The sequence below is a fragment of the Aptenodytes patagonicus genome, chromosome 19 (genome assembly GCF_965638725.1).
Source record: "Aptenodytes patagonicus chromosome 19, bAptPat1.pri.cur, whole genome shotgun sequence".
Taxonomy (NCBI): Eukaryota; Metazoa; Chordata; class Aves; order Sphenisciformes; family Spheniscidae; genus Aptenodytes; species Aptenodytes patagonicus.
In genome coordinates, this window is record NC_134967.1 from 663,156 (window position 1) to 678,881 (window position 15,726).

The 15,726-nt window shown below is 57.5% G+C and overlaps 3 protein-coding genes across 4 annotated transcripts; all 3 read right to left on the reverse strand.

Moving 5' to 3' along the window:
* Nucleotides 1-1,252: 1,252 nt before the first annotated feature.
* On the reverse strand, nucleotides 1,253-4,684 carry C1QB (complement C1q B chain). Of its 2 annotated transcripts, none has more exons than XM_076355965.1 (3): nucleotides 4,514-4,684; nucleotides 3,103-3,262; nucleotides 1,253-1,977 (listed from the first exon to the last, which is right to left on the reverse strand). In XM_076355965.1, exons 1-3 carry the CDS (start codon nucleotides 4,682-4,684, stop codon nucleotides 1,403-1,405), a joined length of 906 nt encoding a protein of 301 aa, XP_076212080.1. In that variant the 3' UTR covers nucleotides 1,253-1,402. The 2 variants fall into 2 exon arrangements, with proteins under 2 accessions (XP_076212080.1, XP_076212081.1); XM_076355966.1 differs by having other exon boundaries at nucleotides 3,103-3,265; nucleotides 4,514-4,558.
* A 1,026-nt stretch (nucleotides 4,685-5,710) lies between these two features.
* C1QC (complement C1q C chain) lies at nucleotides 5,711-7,856 on the reverse strand. The gene is made up of 3 exons (XM_076355954.1): nucleotides 7,769-7,856; nucleotides 6,934-7,123; nucleotides 5,711-6,708 (listed from the first exon to the last, which is right to left on the reverse strand). Exons 2-3 carry the CDS (start codon nucleotides 7,112-7,114, stop codon nucleotides 6,152-6,154), a joined length of 738 nt encoding a protein of 245 aa, XP_076212069.1. The 5' UTR covers nucleotides 7,115-7,123; nucleotides 7,769-7,856; the 3' UTR covers nucleotides 5,711-6,151.
* A 1,164-nt stretch (nucleotides 7,857-9,020) lies between these two features.
* C1QA (complement C1q A chain) lies at nucleotides 9,021-11,257 on the reverse strand. Its single transcript, XM_076355970.1, has 3 exons — nucleotides 11,206-11,257; nucleotides 10,214-10,385; nucleotides 9,021-10,076 (listed from the first exon to the last, which is right to left on the reverse strand). Exons 2-3 carry the CDS (start codon nucleotides 10,374-10,376, stop codon nucleotides 9,508-9,510), a joined length of 732 nt encoding a protein of 243 aa, XP_076212085.1. The 5' UTR covers nucleotides 10,377-10,385; nucleotides 11,206-11,257; the 3' UTR covers nucleotides 9,021-9,507.
* Between the last annotated feature and the right edge of the window lie 4,469 nt (nucleotides 11,258-15,726).

The following is a 15,726-nucleotide window of genomic DNA, read 5'->3' on the forward strand; positions in this document are numbered from 1 at the left end:
AGGTTTTGCTGTGGGGAAGGACTAAGCGGCGAGGTGGCAAGGACAAAGCATTAACCCAGGGCTGCAAGAGGCAGCACTAATCCTGGCCGGTGCCTCCTCCCAGACCTTACGGGCAAGGCAGAGCTGAACCTCGGACTTCTGCCCCGTCCCTGCAAGCTTTGCCCTCCCAGCCTGTGGGACAAGGATGCTCCCGCTGGCGAGGTGAGGGCTGATCCAGTCTCCAGTGCCACCTGCCGGCAAATCATCCCGGACAGATGCTGGAGCCTTCAACCTGGCCGCACCAGTGCCAGGCAAGGCTGGGAGGCACCGTCCTGCGCTGGGGCAAGGAGACCTGTGCAGCCCAGAGCTGTGGGGCTCTGGACCCATAAGCAAGCCCCGAGAGCTCAGTAACGATGCTTCATGAAAGCCAGCCCATATCACCCCCCCTCCCCAAGACCCTTTGTCATCATCCCCTTCAGCCAGCCTCTTTCAAATCCCAGATCCCCACAAAAACTCCTCCATCCTGAGCACCCCGTGTACACTGTCATGGCTTCACACCCCACAACTCTTGGTACCACCTGGCACGGCTGGGCTGGGGGCTGTAGACAAACCCCCACCCAGGTACAGTGCTGGATTGTCACCTGCCCCAGAGACAGGGACATCCTTGGGGTCCTCAGCTCTTATTCATCTGGAGGTCCTTGGGTCCTTGGATCTCCAGGGGGGCTTGGCTGTGCTGTAGGACTTGCACATGTCGGTCCTCTGCTGGGGTTATGGGGCTGCTCTGGACCCTGCCCAGCTGCACCAGGGGATAGCCATGTGCCCCACACCTCTTCCATCATGGCATCAAGCTCGGGCTTCCCCACGTACACCTGGCTCATCTTGTCACAAGCTTTGACAAGCTTCTGTGGATATTATTGTCACCACCACCCCAAAAAAAAGTCTAAGAGAGGTTGGTGTCCCCAGATCCTACCAGCCTCAGGGCTCTCAAATACAGCACCATCTCCAGCATCTCCCCATCTACCACCAGTACCCAGTGGCCCCAATTTTCCCACTGTGTTCTGTATCCCACCCCCCACTAAAGACTAAGCTTCCTTTCCGTGTTTTCCTAACCCTGGGCTGCAGCAGGAACTGCATGAATTGCCTGGCTCTGCTCAGCAGTAATGAGATAATAATGAGTCCAGGCAGCACCCAGGGGTGCAGGAGGCAACGCCCTTGGTATCTGAGCATTATTTGGGGGGGGAGAGGCAAATCCTAGGCAGGAAGGAAGCAGCAGCACAAGGAACTGTCATTTAATGTGCAAGACTGGCAGCAATGAGCTTAGGGCACCAAATCTGGAGCAGAGAGTCATTTCCAGGGGAGTCCTCAGCCCTGCAGGGGCCAGCCAGCAGCAGGGGAAGGGCTGCAGAGAGACACCATCGGTGGGCTAAGCCTCAGGAAAGATCAGGAAGCCAGAGAAGATGCTGTCGGACCCTTCAATCCCAAACAGGGAGTTCTTCTCCGTTGGCTCCAGCCAGATGGACTCATTCGCTGCCATCTTGAGAACCACACCACCCGTGGTGACCTGGTAGCTGCTCTGCACGTAGTCACAGAAGGTCACCACCTTCTCGCCCTTGCTGCCACCCCGGCCCTTTTTCATACTGAGGCACAGGTTGCCCCTGGACGTGACGTGGTAGGTGAAGTAGTAGATGCCTGGGACTCGGCAGATGAAGCGGCCATACCGGTTCTCGTAGTGGCCCTTCTCGTTGGTGATGATGCGGTCGAAGCGGACGGGCTGATCCCGGCGTGGGTAGGAGCTGATGGTCCTGGCAGCGGAGAAGGCGGACTTAAGGGTGGCCTTGTAGTCACCGGAGTCCCCCTGAGGGCCAGGGGGTCCCATGGGACCTGGTAATCCCTTTGAACCCGGGGGGCCCTTGGGACCAATCTTCCCAGGGTGCCCTGGCACTCCTGGGTCTCCCTTCTCCCCCATGTCTCCTTCATGCTCCACCTGGCCAGGGGGACCTAGAAAGTAGGAGGAAGAGTCGTTGTGGTCGCAGCCGAGCCCCACGGTTCTGCAGAGCGGGCACTGGGAAGGAAACCACCAGTACCTGTGCTGGGGTGCGGGTCAGAGGAGACACCTGCCCATCTGGCAGGCGTGGCACTCCTTGCTCTCATGCACCCTCCCTCCCCAGGTTCCTCGAGGTGCTTCAGTCTGTCCAGCCCCTTCTGTCCCCGAGCACCACCCCCACCTGATAACACCCCAAAGGGACTGGTGGAAAATGGATTGCTTTCCCAGGACCGTGCAGCTGGCACCGCCTGGTCCTGTACCTGGGTCGGGGCAACCCCCGGTATCAATACAGGCTGGGGGATGAAGGGATTGAGAGCAGCCCTGCCGGGAAGGACTTGGGGGTACTGGTGGGTGAAGAGCTGGACATGAGCCGGCAATGTGCGCTCGCAGCCCAGAAGGCCAATCGTCTCCTGGGCTGCATCCAAAGCAGCGTGGCCAGCAGGTCGAGGGAGGGGATTCTGTCCCTGTACTCCGCTCTGGTGAGACCCCACCTGGAGCCCTGCGTCCAGCTCTGGAGCCCTCAGCATAAGAAAGACACGGACCTGTTGGAGCGGGTCCAGAGGAGGGTCACAAAAATGATCAGGGGGCTGGAACACCTCTGCTATGAAGAAAGGCTGAGAGAGTTGGGGTTGTTCAGCCTGGAGAAGAGAAGGCTTCGGGGAGACCTTATTGCAGCCCATCAGTACTTAAAGGGAGCTTATAAAAAAGATGGCGGCAAACTTTTTAGCAGGGCCTGTTGCGACAGGACAAGGAGGAATGGCTTTAAACTAAAGGGGGCTAGATTTAGACTAGATACGAGGAAGACATTTTTTATGCTGAGGGTGGTGAAACACTGGCCCAGGTTGCCCAGAGAGGTGGTGGATGCCCCATCCCTGGAAACATTCCAGGTCAGGTTGGACGGGGCTCTGAGCAACCTGATCTAGTTGAAGCTGTCCCTGCCCACGACAGGGGGGGTTGGACTAGATGGCCTTTAAAGGTCCTTTCCGACCCGAACTATTCTATGATTCTATGATTCTATGATTTTCCTGCTCTTGGTATTCACAAAACAACATTTTCCCCACCTGCAGCCTCCTCCTTACCTCGCTCGCCCTTTAGACCATTCTCCCCGTCTCTGCCGTTGCTGCCAGGCTGTCCTGGTGACCCTGGGATGCCTGGGATGGTACCATAGGTCTTGCAGAGTGTGGCACTTGCAAGCTGCCCTCCAGCCAGGCAGATCAGCATCACCCACATGGTCTGCATCTGCTGGAGCACAGAAGGATGTCGAGGGGCTTGCCTTGGGCAGTGGGAGGGTTGGGGAAGGCACTCTGTGCTGCTCTGGGGGACAATGACTAGAAGCGCTTCTGGGTAATACCATCAGGGAGGGAAAACATCCTGCTGCAGAGCCAAATCTGCTCACCTGATGGCCTTGGAGGGACCAGCCCCTTTGGGCATGGGAGGGCTTGTCAGTCTCTTCCTACCCTTAAATTACCAGTTTACAAGTGCCCAGAGCTTCAGCCACATGCATATCTGGGGACCGGTTAGCCTGTCCCAGAGGTCTGATGTCCAGCCTGGCCATGCTGCTGCCACGGACATGTGCTGCAGGTCCCTACTGTTCTGAGCCCCCACTGCTCCCGCAGAGGAGAAATTCTCCATCACATCTTAGGACTACATATGTAGGGTAAAATCCTTCCCCAGGCCAGAGCAGTTTCATCATCTGCAAGGGGATAGCTCTTGCTTTCCACCAGCATATCTAAGGGACAGCTTTAGTCTTTACAAATGGCAAAGAAATCCCCAAACCCGCCCTCCTAACTCCTGCAGGTTCCTGTTGTGTCCTGCCACATGCCTGCTTCATCCCAGGAGCATTTCTGTATCTAACCAGCCTTACTGGGACAGTCATCCAGGCTTCCAGTCCCCAGGGTCCCATCTTCCTTCTTCCCTCCCTGCATCCCACAGCTCAGCTCCTTCCCCCAGCTCCTGGTGCAGGTGCATGTGGGGTGAGCACTGGGCATTTGGGGGCTGTATCTGGACATCACATCACCCCAGCCACACTCTCTGGCTTCAGGTGGACTTTCCCAGCACTGAAACTCTGGTGTCAATGGGAAAAGAGGCCAGTGAGTCAGATCCTCGAGCTGCAGCAGCTCCGATTCAGATGTGGCAGGTACAAGGACTGATCTGCAGGCTCCCAGCCCAGGCCCAGGCAGACAACAAAAGCATCTCAGGGCAGGAGAGCACCCCCAGGGCCTTTCAGACTGATGCTCAGTCCCTGATCATCCCTCTGGGCCTTTGCCATCTCTCCTTTCCATCTCCCCCCTCCCCCAGGTGGGGCAGGAGGGGTTGGGGTCCCACCAGGGATCTCCACCACCCCCAGCCCAGCAGCCTCCTTTCTCTTCTGCCACAGCAAAGTGCCAGTGATGCAGGGGGTGACTGTCACCCTAGTGCTGCCAGGTTCCCTGCGTGCTCCTGCCTGCAGGGAGGAGCTGGGGCTCAGCCTTGCCAACAGCTTGCTCTTACCTTGAACGTCTCGTTGTACGGACCGGGAGATGGAGCAGGACACACCAGTGTCCTGCTTGGAAATGACCACGGGGGGAAGCGGAAGTTTGCTGCAAGGGCTGTTGTGAAAGGATCTGGGCCACATCCCTTTTTTATCTTTAGCTCCTGCCCTTTCTTCAGTAGCACTTTCATATCCACCACGAATGCTATCTGTCAGCTCAGCAGGACATGCTGTCCCCAAACGGCACTCTGGAGCCCCTCAGGCATACAGCTCTGGCCCTGGGGAGCAGAGGGATGTCTACTCTGCCCTGCAGGGTCCCTCGGTCCTGCTCGGGTGTGCTTGCTATGGGGAACGCTGCTGTGAGCTCCAGACAAGTTTGTGGTAACCCCTCAGGACTGCAGAAATGTGCATGCATTTAGCTAGCATCCTTCAGGCTTCTCTGTACATACCCAGCTCTGCTGGGAGGTACCGGCAGGCCCAGAGGATGCTACAGGGCCTCAGCATCCATCACCTTGAATCTGTCCCCCAGGCTTCCCTAAATGTTGCAGATGGGAAGTGATTTCACCCTGCAGTAAAAGCATTTCCAGTCCTGCTTTCTGCTGATGTCTTGCGGAGGTGAAGCACAGGACATTCAGAAGAGATGACCTCTTTTTCCACTGTACAATGTGTGCCACCAGGAGGAATCTCCATTGGGTTTTGGTGGGCTCTCTAGCCTCCACAGCCATGAGCTCCTTTGGTCTGGCCCTGGGAAGCCAGTGCTTCCCCTGCCCTGTCCCTGGTGAGGCTGGGACCCTGGGGATGTCCCAGCCACTGGAGGCATGGCTATGAGGTTTTACTTCATGGTCTGTGGCCCTCTGCAACTGAATTGTGTTCACTTGGAGGGGAAGGGGAGTATCAGGGCCCCTGCTTGGAGGAGTCTTGGTCCCCTCCTAGGTGGGGGCTGTGTGCACGGGCATGGGAACCGTCCCCTTTCCGCAGTCAGTGCAGCTGGGGCTCCTACCCCACCGAGCAAAGCCAGGGCTGTGAATGGCGTGTGATGCTCACTGATGGTGAGCATGGCTGAGCCAGCAAGGGCTTGGGGACGTCCTGATGCCACACAGACGTCCAGATGTCATGCAAACACACACACACATGCGTGCACACCACTTCTATCTGGCCACATGTGGGCTCCACCTGCAGAAAGGCAAGTCATGCAGGAAAAAACACACTAGGCCAGGTGCACTGGGGAAGGTTTTATTGACACTTTCCACAGCCGGGTCATGGCAAAGGTTCTGCTGCAAGCCTGCTCCAGGACACCTGGGTGTCCCTGGTGCAATCCAGGTGGGAAGGGGAGAGACACAGAGAGACCTCTGGCTCCGGCAGCAGAAGGTAATACGGGGTTATCAGGGTGGATGCATGTGGCAGTGCCAGTAGGACCCTGGGGGCTTGGCACCATCATTCTGGGTTCAGATGCATCCAGACATGCCTGTTCCCCCCATTCAGCGGCTGCCTGTGCTCGGTCCCCAGGCCAGGGGGTTGTGTCTGGCGGCTGGGGCTGACCCCCTCACTGGGGCTTCCCACCCAGCAGAGAAACCTGGAGCATCAGCAGCATCAGCAGCATCAGTGTTTGCAGGGCAGGGCGAAGAGGTCAGCGTGCTGGGGTGGGCTGTGGTGGTACTCTAGTCTGGGAAGAGCAGGAACCCCGAGAAGATGCTGTCGGAGTTGCCAGTGCCCACCATGCCATTGTAGTCGTTCACCGCCAGCCAGACCTCATTCCCTACACCCAGGTGGAGGAGGATGCCACCAGAGCTGACCTGCATGGTGTTGGTCTTGTGGTCACAGAAGCTGGCCATCTTGTTCTCGTCCTTGTACAGGATGACGCAGAGGTTGGCTGTCTGCGAGGTGTGGAAGATGAAGTAGTAGAGGCCAGGGAGCTTGCAGGTGAACTTGCCCGTGGTGGTGTCGTAGTCATGGTTGGTGTTGGTGATGACGTGGTTGAACACCACAGGGACGTTCTTCAAGGGGTGCTCACTGGTCTGCCTCATCACTGAAAATGCTGACTGGTGCTTCTGCTTGTAGCTGCCTGGCATACCCGGCTCTCCAGCAACGCCCATCATCCCAGGGTCTCCAGGGGCTCCAGGGGAACCGATGGGGCCAGTCTTGCCTGGCAAGCCAGGGCTGCCCGGTTCCCCTTTCACGCCCTTGGGCCCTCGTGTTGCAGGAGTGGCCGGGATGCCTGTGGGGAAGTGGGGAGTGAAAGAGAGTCAGCGTCAATGGCAGGATGTGGGGAAAGGCTCCTCCAGCCCCTTCTCTCAGGCAGGAGAGGTTTGTTGCCTCTCTCCAGCCTCCTCTCCTCCTGCCCTGTCCACAGAGGATGCCTGCAAACCAAGGCAGACCAGCCACGGAGGACTCGGTGGCCCCCCTTCAACAGCCTGTGTGGTTCCCCTCCTTGCTCACTCACCTGGCTCGCCTTTGGCTCCCTTCAGCCCATCCCGGCCATCCTTGCCGGGCACACCCGGCATGCCTGGCAGGCCTGGAGCCCCATAGCAGCTGTGAGGGTCATCTCTGGTCACAGCAGACCCCAGATTCAGGAGTACAAGGGTGAGGGCCAGATGGAGCTGCTCCCAGAAGCTCTGCCCCATTTTGGTGCTCTGGAGCATGGAAAGGGAAAGAAAGTGCTGGTGTGAGGGGCCACAGCAGGGTGGCTTCCAGGCCATGGGGCAAAGGAGGTACTGTGCTATGAGGCTGACTGCACCAGGAGCACCTGGCTGCGATGGCTGTGCCCTCAGTGTCCCCCCCATACCAATTGCCAGGCAGTGGGGAGGCACATATGTGGCCCTGGGTTCATCACCACCACCAGGGCAGCCCCTGACGGCACAAGGCAGGTTGGACTTTCAGTCTGCATGGAGCCAGCCCCAAGCTCTCCCGATCCAGTGTCCCGAACCCCCTGCAGATGCATACACCGCTGCGGACCGTTGCACCATGCTGCACTGAGGCTGGAGCTCCCTGGACCCAGCTGATCTCACCCCTCCGCCAGCAGCAGCCTGACTTTCCTGGTTCTGCCCATCAGGATCAAGCCCCCCATCAGCTGGGGATCTCCCAGGACAGTGCCTGGCCCAGGGGACTGGGTCTTCCCCCAGCAAGGACAAGTGTGCATCCCTCCCCCTTGACATGTGTGCAGCCTGGCAGTGCCTCTGTCTCTTTCTCCTCCTCCTCTCACATAGCCCAGCCCTGTGCCATGCTGCTGGACCCCCAGTCCCCATGCAGCCCACCCCAGACCCTGCAGCACCTCTTACCTCTGGTGGGGGGAGCAGGGCACTGGATCCTGCGCTGCTGAGCCCTCTGGCTGCTGTGGGCACTGCCTGCGAGCACAGCGCGGCGTGGGTGACTCTCCGTGACATCCTCCTGGAGGAAGTCGCGGAGTTAGGAAAGGGCCCTTGGGGACCCAGAACCCCCAGCTGGCCCCCAGCCGAGTTTCACATCCTCCTGCCTGATTATTTCCTCTGAGCAAGCACTTTCCTGGCTGTCCAGCAAGACCTGCGCTTGTACCACTGCAGCAGCAGGGGCTGGAAGGACAGAGGTGGGATGAGCCCCGTGTTTGGGCCACAGACCCTCCATCCACCACAGGGAGTATTGCTCTGCAAATCGCCTGCCTTTCCTTCATCCTTAACTCATTTCTGAGCAGAAGGGCAGCAAGCGGATGGGGAGCAGACCCTCACGCCAGCTTCATGGAGGCAGAGCCGTCCGTGCAATGATGGCCTGGTGCAAGGTCATTGCCTGGCTCTGAAGGGAGATGCTGCACCCTTAGGCAAATGGGACTGAAGGACATTTCTCCTTGAGGACTTCTGACCTGCAGGATGGCTGTCCTCTCTGCACCCTGCTCTGCTGGGTGCTGAATGCACTGGGGCCCCACCATCTCTGGTCGGGGTGTTGCTTGTCGCATGTGATGTGGCCTCCTCACTGCTCCAGGAATGGAGACATTTGACTGCCCGGCATGTATGGAGCAGCTCCTCCGAGCAGCAGTCCCAGGGTATGGCTCCTGCGTGGCTTCCCTGATGCTTCCTGGCTGCCTGATACATGCCCAGCCTGCCCTATTTCCCACTAGCCTCACCCCAAGCCAAAGAGAGAGGAGCATCGCCCCACAACCCCACTACCATCACCCCACAACCCCATCAGTCACACTGATGTCCCTGTCCCTCCTTGCTGAAAGGCTGGAGGACCACAGCTGCCTTTCCCCTTCCTGGTTTGGGTACCAAGAGAGGACCATGTGGCTGAGGTGCATGATCTGCTGCCTGTATCTACCCTTGTACGGGACAGCTAGCTTGGACTCATCAGGAAAAGGACACATAGGCTAGTCCCAGAGATTTCCCATTCCTGTAAGTGCCAGCTCTGCTTGCGCACTCAGTTCCCTCCTGTCCTTTGCAGTTGGGGTCTGTGCTTGGCCAGGGGCAAACTGGGATCGCTTCTCTCCCTGGGCAGCTTGGGAAGGCGCCCAGGACACTGGTGGTTTGGGGAAGATGCATGAATAGGAAAGAAAACTCAAGCAGCTGTCTTGGAAGAAGGGTTTATTTATACTGATGGGGAGGATGCGAGAGGCAGTAGCGGCCTGGCGCCAGAAAGACGTTTGCAACAGTTAGTGTAGCAGAAGCAGTGGCACGCAGTGATTTCCCACTCAGGAATAAAGACCCACAGCTGGTGAACAGCCCCAATGACAACTGGTGTCCTCCGGTGTGGGGTCTGAGCATCCAGGAGCAGAAAGGGCTGCTGGGGCCAGGAGTCCTCTGCCTCCAGGGTGGAGTGGGCAGGCTCAGCACAGAGGTAACTGCTAGCAGGGGTCTCACTGCTGCAGTGGTGACCCACAGCCTGGCCACTTTGTGACATCGGTGGAAGCACAGGACCTGTCTGGTGGCTCAATTTGGGGCTGTGCTGGTTTGCTGTGATAATAAACCACTCCACGCACTCACAGGGGGGAAAGCACATGCAGACACGCACGCTGCAATGCTCTGGTGCTAAGCAAGTCTGGACTGGCGGTCCGTCAGCCCATCTGCGGGAAGAGCATGAAGCCACTGAAGACACTGTCTGCCTCAGAGCCGCTATAAATCATGCTGCCCCTGGCAGGGTCGGTGCTTATGGAGACCTGGTCGCCCACGGCCAGGCTGAGCACGCTGCTGCCCGAGTTCACCTGCAGGATGTTGCGGCTGTTGTAGTCACAGAAGCTGACCACGCGCTCCCTGTTCTTGGTGATGCTCAGGCAGAGGTCCCCGCTGGAGACCACCTGGTAGGCGAAGTAGTAGAGCCCGGGGACACGGCAGGTGAACTCCCCCGTCTGGGGACTGTAGGAGCTCTCCTGGTTGGTGATGATGTTGTCGAACACCACCGTCCTGCCCTTGGACGGTGGGGACCTCCGCGAGGCAGAGAAGGCAGGACGTGGCTGCTCCAGGATATTGCCAGGTTTCCCCTTGTTCCCTTTCGGCCCTGGCTGGCCTGGGAGCCCAGGGGGGCCGTGCGGGCCGTGGTAGCCCTGGTTCCCTGGGATGCCAGGAGGCCCTGGCTCACCTGCATCCCCTTTGAGTCCCTGGATGCCCGTCCTCTGTGCTGATTTCCCTGGGGAGAGGTGGTGAGGAAGAGCAGTTTATGCATGTCTGGCATCTCCCAAGCTGCTCCCACAGCCCATGATGCTCCTGCCAAGAGGCTTGAGGCTCCCAGGCCACCCACACCACGGATCCCTGGCTCCCCCTTACCTGGCTCTCCCATGTCACCCTTCTGCCCCGGCCTCCCGTTGAGGCCAGGGACTCCGGGAAAGCCGTCCTTGCCATCCGGTGCCCGACACACGCCATCTTCCAGCAGGGCCGTGCCCAGCATTGCTGCCAGGGTGCTGGTCGCCAGCCAAAGCCCGGGTTGCATCCTGCCTCCCTACAAGCACAGTGGTGGGGGAATTGGGGATGGAGGCAAGCACACAGCAAACACACAGATGCATCTTGGACACAGGCACGCAAGTGCTCTCATCAGATGCATGCACAGATCTACCACACCACCCATGTGTTGTCCAATACAGATAGCCAGACACCACATGCAATGGTGAAAATAACGTCACAGAAGGGTTTTGAGGCTGTTTCATTGCATGAGCTGAAATCACTGATGTTACTGAAAATCTCTGACGTGCCCATGGCAGGGCTGTGGGACTGGAGAGCCCAGGATGTGGAGCACAGCATAAACCCTTTGGTGCATGTCCTGGGGATGGGTGGTAACACATCAGATGCATGCAGAGGATGCTTCTTCCAGTACTGGGGCAGCAAGCACTGATGGAGGGGGCAGTGGTCCCATGGGATGAAGAGCACAAGTGAGGAAGGTGTGCAAAGAGACACAGCAGAGAAGGGATAAACAGGAAAGGGATGAACAGGAAAGGGATGAACAGGAAAGGGATGAACAGGAAAAAGGGGATCCAGATCTCCAACACACGGAACTGGGAGAGAGGAGGGAGGTCCTGAGCACACGGACCTACCCCAAAACCTGGGGTACTCAGCCCGGGACAAGCCTGCAGAGCCCAGTGATGTCCACAACCACATGAAGCAAGGACAGATTCCTGCAGCACCCCCCCCTATCATCTTCTCCCCTTTTTCCTACTTTAAACCCTTGTGGAGGGGGGAAGTGAAGAAAGGAGGGGGACAGGGAGCAAGGACTGGAGAGCAGTGGCAGAGGAGACCTGTATCCCCAGCTATTTGGCGTGACTTACCTCCTTGCTGGGGGTGAAGACAGACCAGTCTGAGCAGCAGCTCTGTTTGCTGGAAGCTCTTCCTGCAAGTAGGGAGGAAGAGGAGCAGGGTGGGGGGGGATGTACTTGCATGCACGGTGGTTTGCCTGGTTGGGGAAGAGAAGTGCCAAGTTTCATTTTCTTTGAATGAGAGAAACTTGTTCCTCTTTCCGTGCTCGACCCTGGCTGTGCTGGTCACAGTCAGGGAACAGCTTGGTCAGCAAAAGTGCAGGACCGCAGGGTTCCTAGCCTGGCCCAGCAGCACAGTCCCGGCAGCTGGGACCGGTGGTGACTGGGCACAAAGCAACACAAAGTTGGAGGGTGCCCAAAGGCATGCCACAGCTCTGTCACTGCAGGAGGGGACAGGCGATGTGAGCACTGGGTGGCATGGCCATACAAGGGATGCTCAGCGGGGCCCAGGGATCACTCTTGATGGCTCCTGGACTAGGCGACGGGCAGAGCGTGGCTGTCACTAGTACCCAGCCTTGTCATCACTGCTGCTGGGCGCTGTCCCCTCCAGGTGCCCACCTTGGCTCCGCACCCTGACAGATCAGTGCTCCAGAAAAGGGACCGTTAGTGTCTGTCTGTGTGGCTCAGCAGGGTCTTGACCATCCTTCATGAGACATCTCCTTCCCACTGCCTCACTTCAGTGGTTTGGGGACCTTGTCTCTGTGGTAGAGCGAGAGAAGATGGGGGTCTCTGGCACCTAGGTTGCTCCCGGTTCCCTTTGAGTGGCTGTGCCTTGCACCAGCCAAATCTGGGCAACCCCAGGAGCTGTGCATGGCCTGACCCAGACCTGCAAAATGAAAAAGCCTCACACCACCGAGCCCAGGAAAGGTGCCCAGGGGTGCGCATTCAGCTCTGCCACAAAAAAGCCCAAAAATGTCACCAGTACGCAAGCCCCACTACAGCAGGGACCAGAGGCATGAGATGTGCCGCAGCGACCCCAGCAGGTGAACATCCTTGGGACCCTGGGCACCAGCAGGGCCACCCCATGGGGGAATGCAGTGGGCAGCTAGGAGGGGCTTTCTGGTCCATATCCACCTGGAGTCTCCTTTCAGGAGTCCTGTGGCAGCTGTGCTGACCTTCATGAGAAAGCAGCGTTGGGGTCCCCAAAGCAAACGCAGCAGCAGCTGGAGCCCAGGGGAGGATGTTCAAGGAAAGAGGATGGTGTGTAAGCCTGGGATCAGGGTGGTCCCAAGGCCAGGGCAGGCTGGCAAACCCTCCGTTCCCCCCACCCGCTGCCTCCAGCGCTCCCAGGGAAGTTGTTGCATTGTTTCCAAAACAGATGAAAAAGGGAACGACTAGTGTGAAACCAAAAATCAGCCCCAGAGACCCTTGCCAGGCAAAACTTCACTCATCAGCACATCTCCATTAATAATTACTTTTGGAGATCTGTCACTGAGCTGGTCTTTAATTCATTGAATATATGCCCTCTTAATGCAATATAATACACATTTTTAATCAAAATGTCACCCCATAATAAATCAGATGCCCAGAAAAAATGCAATTTTATTCTATCAGCAGAGTTCCTCTATCAACCAGACCTGTAATTGTGTCAAGAAAAGATGACAGGTGAGTTTGAAAAGACCTACCTTCCACAAAACGGTGTTTCTGGACAGTAATTGTATTTCTGCCCTATTGCCCTTTCTTAATATACAGCCAAAATGAGGCCACTCCATCATTTCACCCAGGATTGATTGATGGCTGTGTCCTGGTGCTCCTGTGTCCTTTGTCCCTGACTGCCCCCTTAACCCCATTTAAATGCTGAATTACAGGGGGCTGGTTACGGGTTTCCAGCATCTCCTGGAAGCTGGTGTTGGTCCTGGCGGCACCTCCTCCAGGTCCTTGAGACTCCTGAGCAGTGCTTAGCCCCACTCGATTGACTTTCAGTGTTGCTGCATTCAAGCCAAGCCTTCCTCTCCCATCCTCTGAGCATCTCCTCCTCCTGATCTGCAGCTGCGACATCTGCGGCTCCAGAGGACGGCTGGCTGTGGGGAGCCGTGGCTGAGCATTGCACAGCTTCACCCCAGAGGCTTCTGCAGACCACATCTGCCAGCGAAAAAATACCTCCATCCTGGCACTCTCCTCCTTCCCCTTCCCATCAGGGTGTCTCTGGGAGCGGGTGGTGGCCGAAGGACACGGTGAGGCCGCCGTGCCCCGCGTGGCACAGGCAGCGGGGTGACACGCCACGAGGTGGCAGTGCTGCCTCAGCCATGCTTGGTGTCACCTGCCCATCGGGGACCCTCTTCCTCCTCCAAAAGCAGGGGCGGGGGCGACCCCCCCGGGGATCCCCGTGTCCCCAGAGGCCACGCTGCAGGATGTCCAGCTGCAGAGCAAGCACACGGGCATCTCTGCCTCGGCACCTAGTGATCACACGTCAGGAGCCAGAATAATCCCGCTCCCTCCTGCAAAGACAGCCCCAGTGGGGCCACAAACGCCATTCCCCCAAGCTGGGAGTAGATTGGCACCCCCTGAGACTAGGGCAGAAGTGATGTTTCCTCAGTGAGGGCCAAGCCATGGTGGAAGGACCGAGGGGTCGCAAAGCCCTGGCAGGTTATCCCTGCTGATACAGGTCCAGCAGTGTCCCACCAGCACCACCGCTGGCAGGCTCCAGCATGGAGAAAGGGCAAGGACGACAGAGGGGACCCCCAGATGACATGAAATGGGGACAAGCCCAAGGCAGAGGGGAAGGTGGGTGTATGCTGGACTAGCCAGAGGATGTAGGTGCTCTGCAGAGCCCCAGACAGCACCAAAACCAGCCCCAAAGAGGACAGCCCTGGGTCTGGGGGAACCCAACCACCCTGGTGAGCATCCACATCATTTAGGTCACCTGTCATGGCCTCCTGGCTCTGCTGCAGACCCAGGACCAGCCTTGCTCCAGATGGATTTTACCCTGAGCAACCCTCCTCCTTTCAGGATGGGCCATGGGGCAGCTCCTTCACGTCCTTGCTGCCTTCCCGCTTGGTGGTGCCAGACAAGTTAGGTCAGTGCCATCCCAGCCTTGCAGCCCTTCATGGAAAAAAAGTGACCCCTGCAAAGCCTCCTCCTGTATCCCCAGTGCCTGCAGACACACACGAGCTGCCTGACAGCCGACAACAGGGAGAGATGCTCCTCTGCTGCCTCCCCTGCTGGGGATCCCCTGGGGTGCTGAGCGGTGACAGGCAGGAGCTGCCAGAGGAGGATAAATCAGGTAGCTAGTACCTATCTGTCACTGTACAGGAGATAGTGACAAAGGTAGGTGGTGGGAGATCAGAATACTGGCAGGTACTGCACACACCTCTACTGCCGGTCACCAGCATCCCAGTCTGCCACCCACACCCACCAGGAGGCCAGGACAGCTCAGGGCATCTGTGCTTCTGCAGTCACTGGTGGCTTAATGATGCCCGAATAACCATGTAAACTGATTTTGCAGCTGTTGAGCTGGCCTGTCCCAAAATGCTCAACCCGTGCTGCTGACCACCAGACAAATTTCCTGTGCAATGCAACGGCATTTGCCTGAATTCTGAAGTCTCCCATGCATCGATCAACGAGACAAGAATCTGGGATGGTTCAGGTGCCCTGGAAGGATTTCCTGAGATGTCAGCTGAAAATCAGGCTGCCACGTGATGTCTAAAATGTTTTAATTGCTGTCCCAGGGGATGTGTTATTCCTATGACAGATGCTTACACAGAGCAGGTGCGAGGAGCAAAGACAGGTATGGGGTTTAGAAGCCAGGATTTCACGCTCCAGCCCTTGCTCACTGTCTCCTAGTGTTGATGCACATCCCTGTTGGCTCATAGGATGAGAGGAGATAGATGAGTGCTGAGCAGCCCTGGGCAGTGCTGGGAAAGTTTGTCCCATCCCTCCTCCTCTTGTTCTCTGTTAAGAATGTCAGGGCTTGTCATTATTCGACATCTATTGGTTAACTTGGCTGATTGTTTCCCATTCTTTAATGTATCCAGTTCCAGATTGATCACTTTGGCATGCAAATGAGCTTGCTCTAGTGCTTGTCACTGAAATTTGTAGACTGGGAGAGTTTGCAATCAAACACAGCCAGAATCTAAATTACAACATTTCAGGCAATAATAGCAGAGAGAAGACAGGAAGGATGTGCCATAAATAAGATGGGATCAGAGCAGGGTGCCCAGAGCTACGCTGACAACACACCAGGAGCCCCGAGGCATGCAACAGGAGTCCCTGCTTTGCAGTGCTGAGGTGTGCCCGGCAGGGCCGGCGTTGCTCTGCGGCTGGTTCCCCCAGGGGACAAGGGCAAACAGAGGAATCAGAAGGCTTTTGGGGAAGGGTAGGATCTGGCCCGTGGCCAGGGGCTACTCGCACTGATCTCTGAAGAGGGCTGGTTAGCCTAGCATGGTGAAAAGTATGCAGACACAGGACTATGGGCTGCAAGGAGCATCTGGCCCATTGTATGGGATACTGATTTGCTTGCCACCATGGCTCATATTTGGCTTCTTCCCACCACTCAGGGCTCCATCAAAAGTCAATGGATGCATCCAGGACACA

Coding starts and splice junctions, on each gene's coding strand:
- C1QB (XM_076355965.1), bottom strand. CDS start 4,684: ATGAAAGTGCTACTGAAGAAAGGGCAGGAGCTAAAGATAAAAAAGGGA. Junction 3,263..4,513: donor CGTACAACGAGACGTTCAAG/GTAAGAGCAAGC, acceptor GTGCTCCAGCAG/ATGCAGACCATGTGGGTGAT. Junction 1,978..3,102: donor TGGTCTAAAGGGCGAGCGAG/GTAAGGAGGAGG, acceptor CCTACTTTCTAG/GTCCCCCTGGCCAGGTGGAG.
- C1QA (XM_076355970.1), bottom strand. CDS start 10,376: ATGCAACCCGGGCTTTGGCTGGCGACCAGCACCCTGGCAGCAATGCTG. Junction 10,077..10,213: donor GGGTGACATGGGAGAGCCAG/GTAAGGGGGAGC, acceptor ACCTCTCCCCAG/GGAAATCAGCACAGAGGACG.
- C1QC (XM_076355954.1), bottom strand. CDS start 7,114: ATGGGGCAGAGCTTCTGGGAGCAGCTCCATCTGGCCCTCACCCTTGTA. Junction 6,709..6,933: donor GGGAGCCAAAGGCGAGCCAG/GTGAGTGAGCAA, acceptor ACTTCCCCACAG/GCATCCCGGCCACTCCTGCA.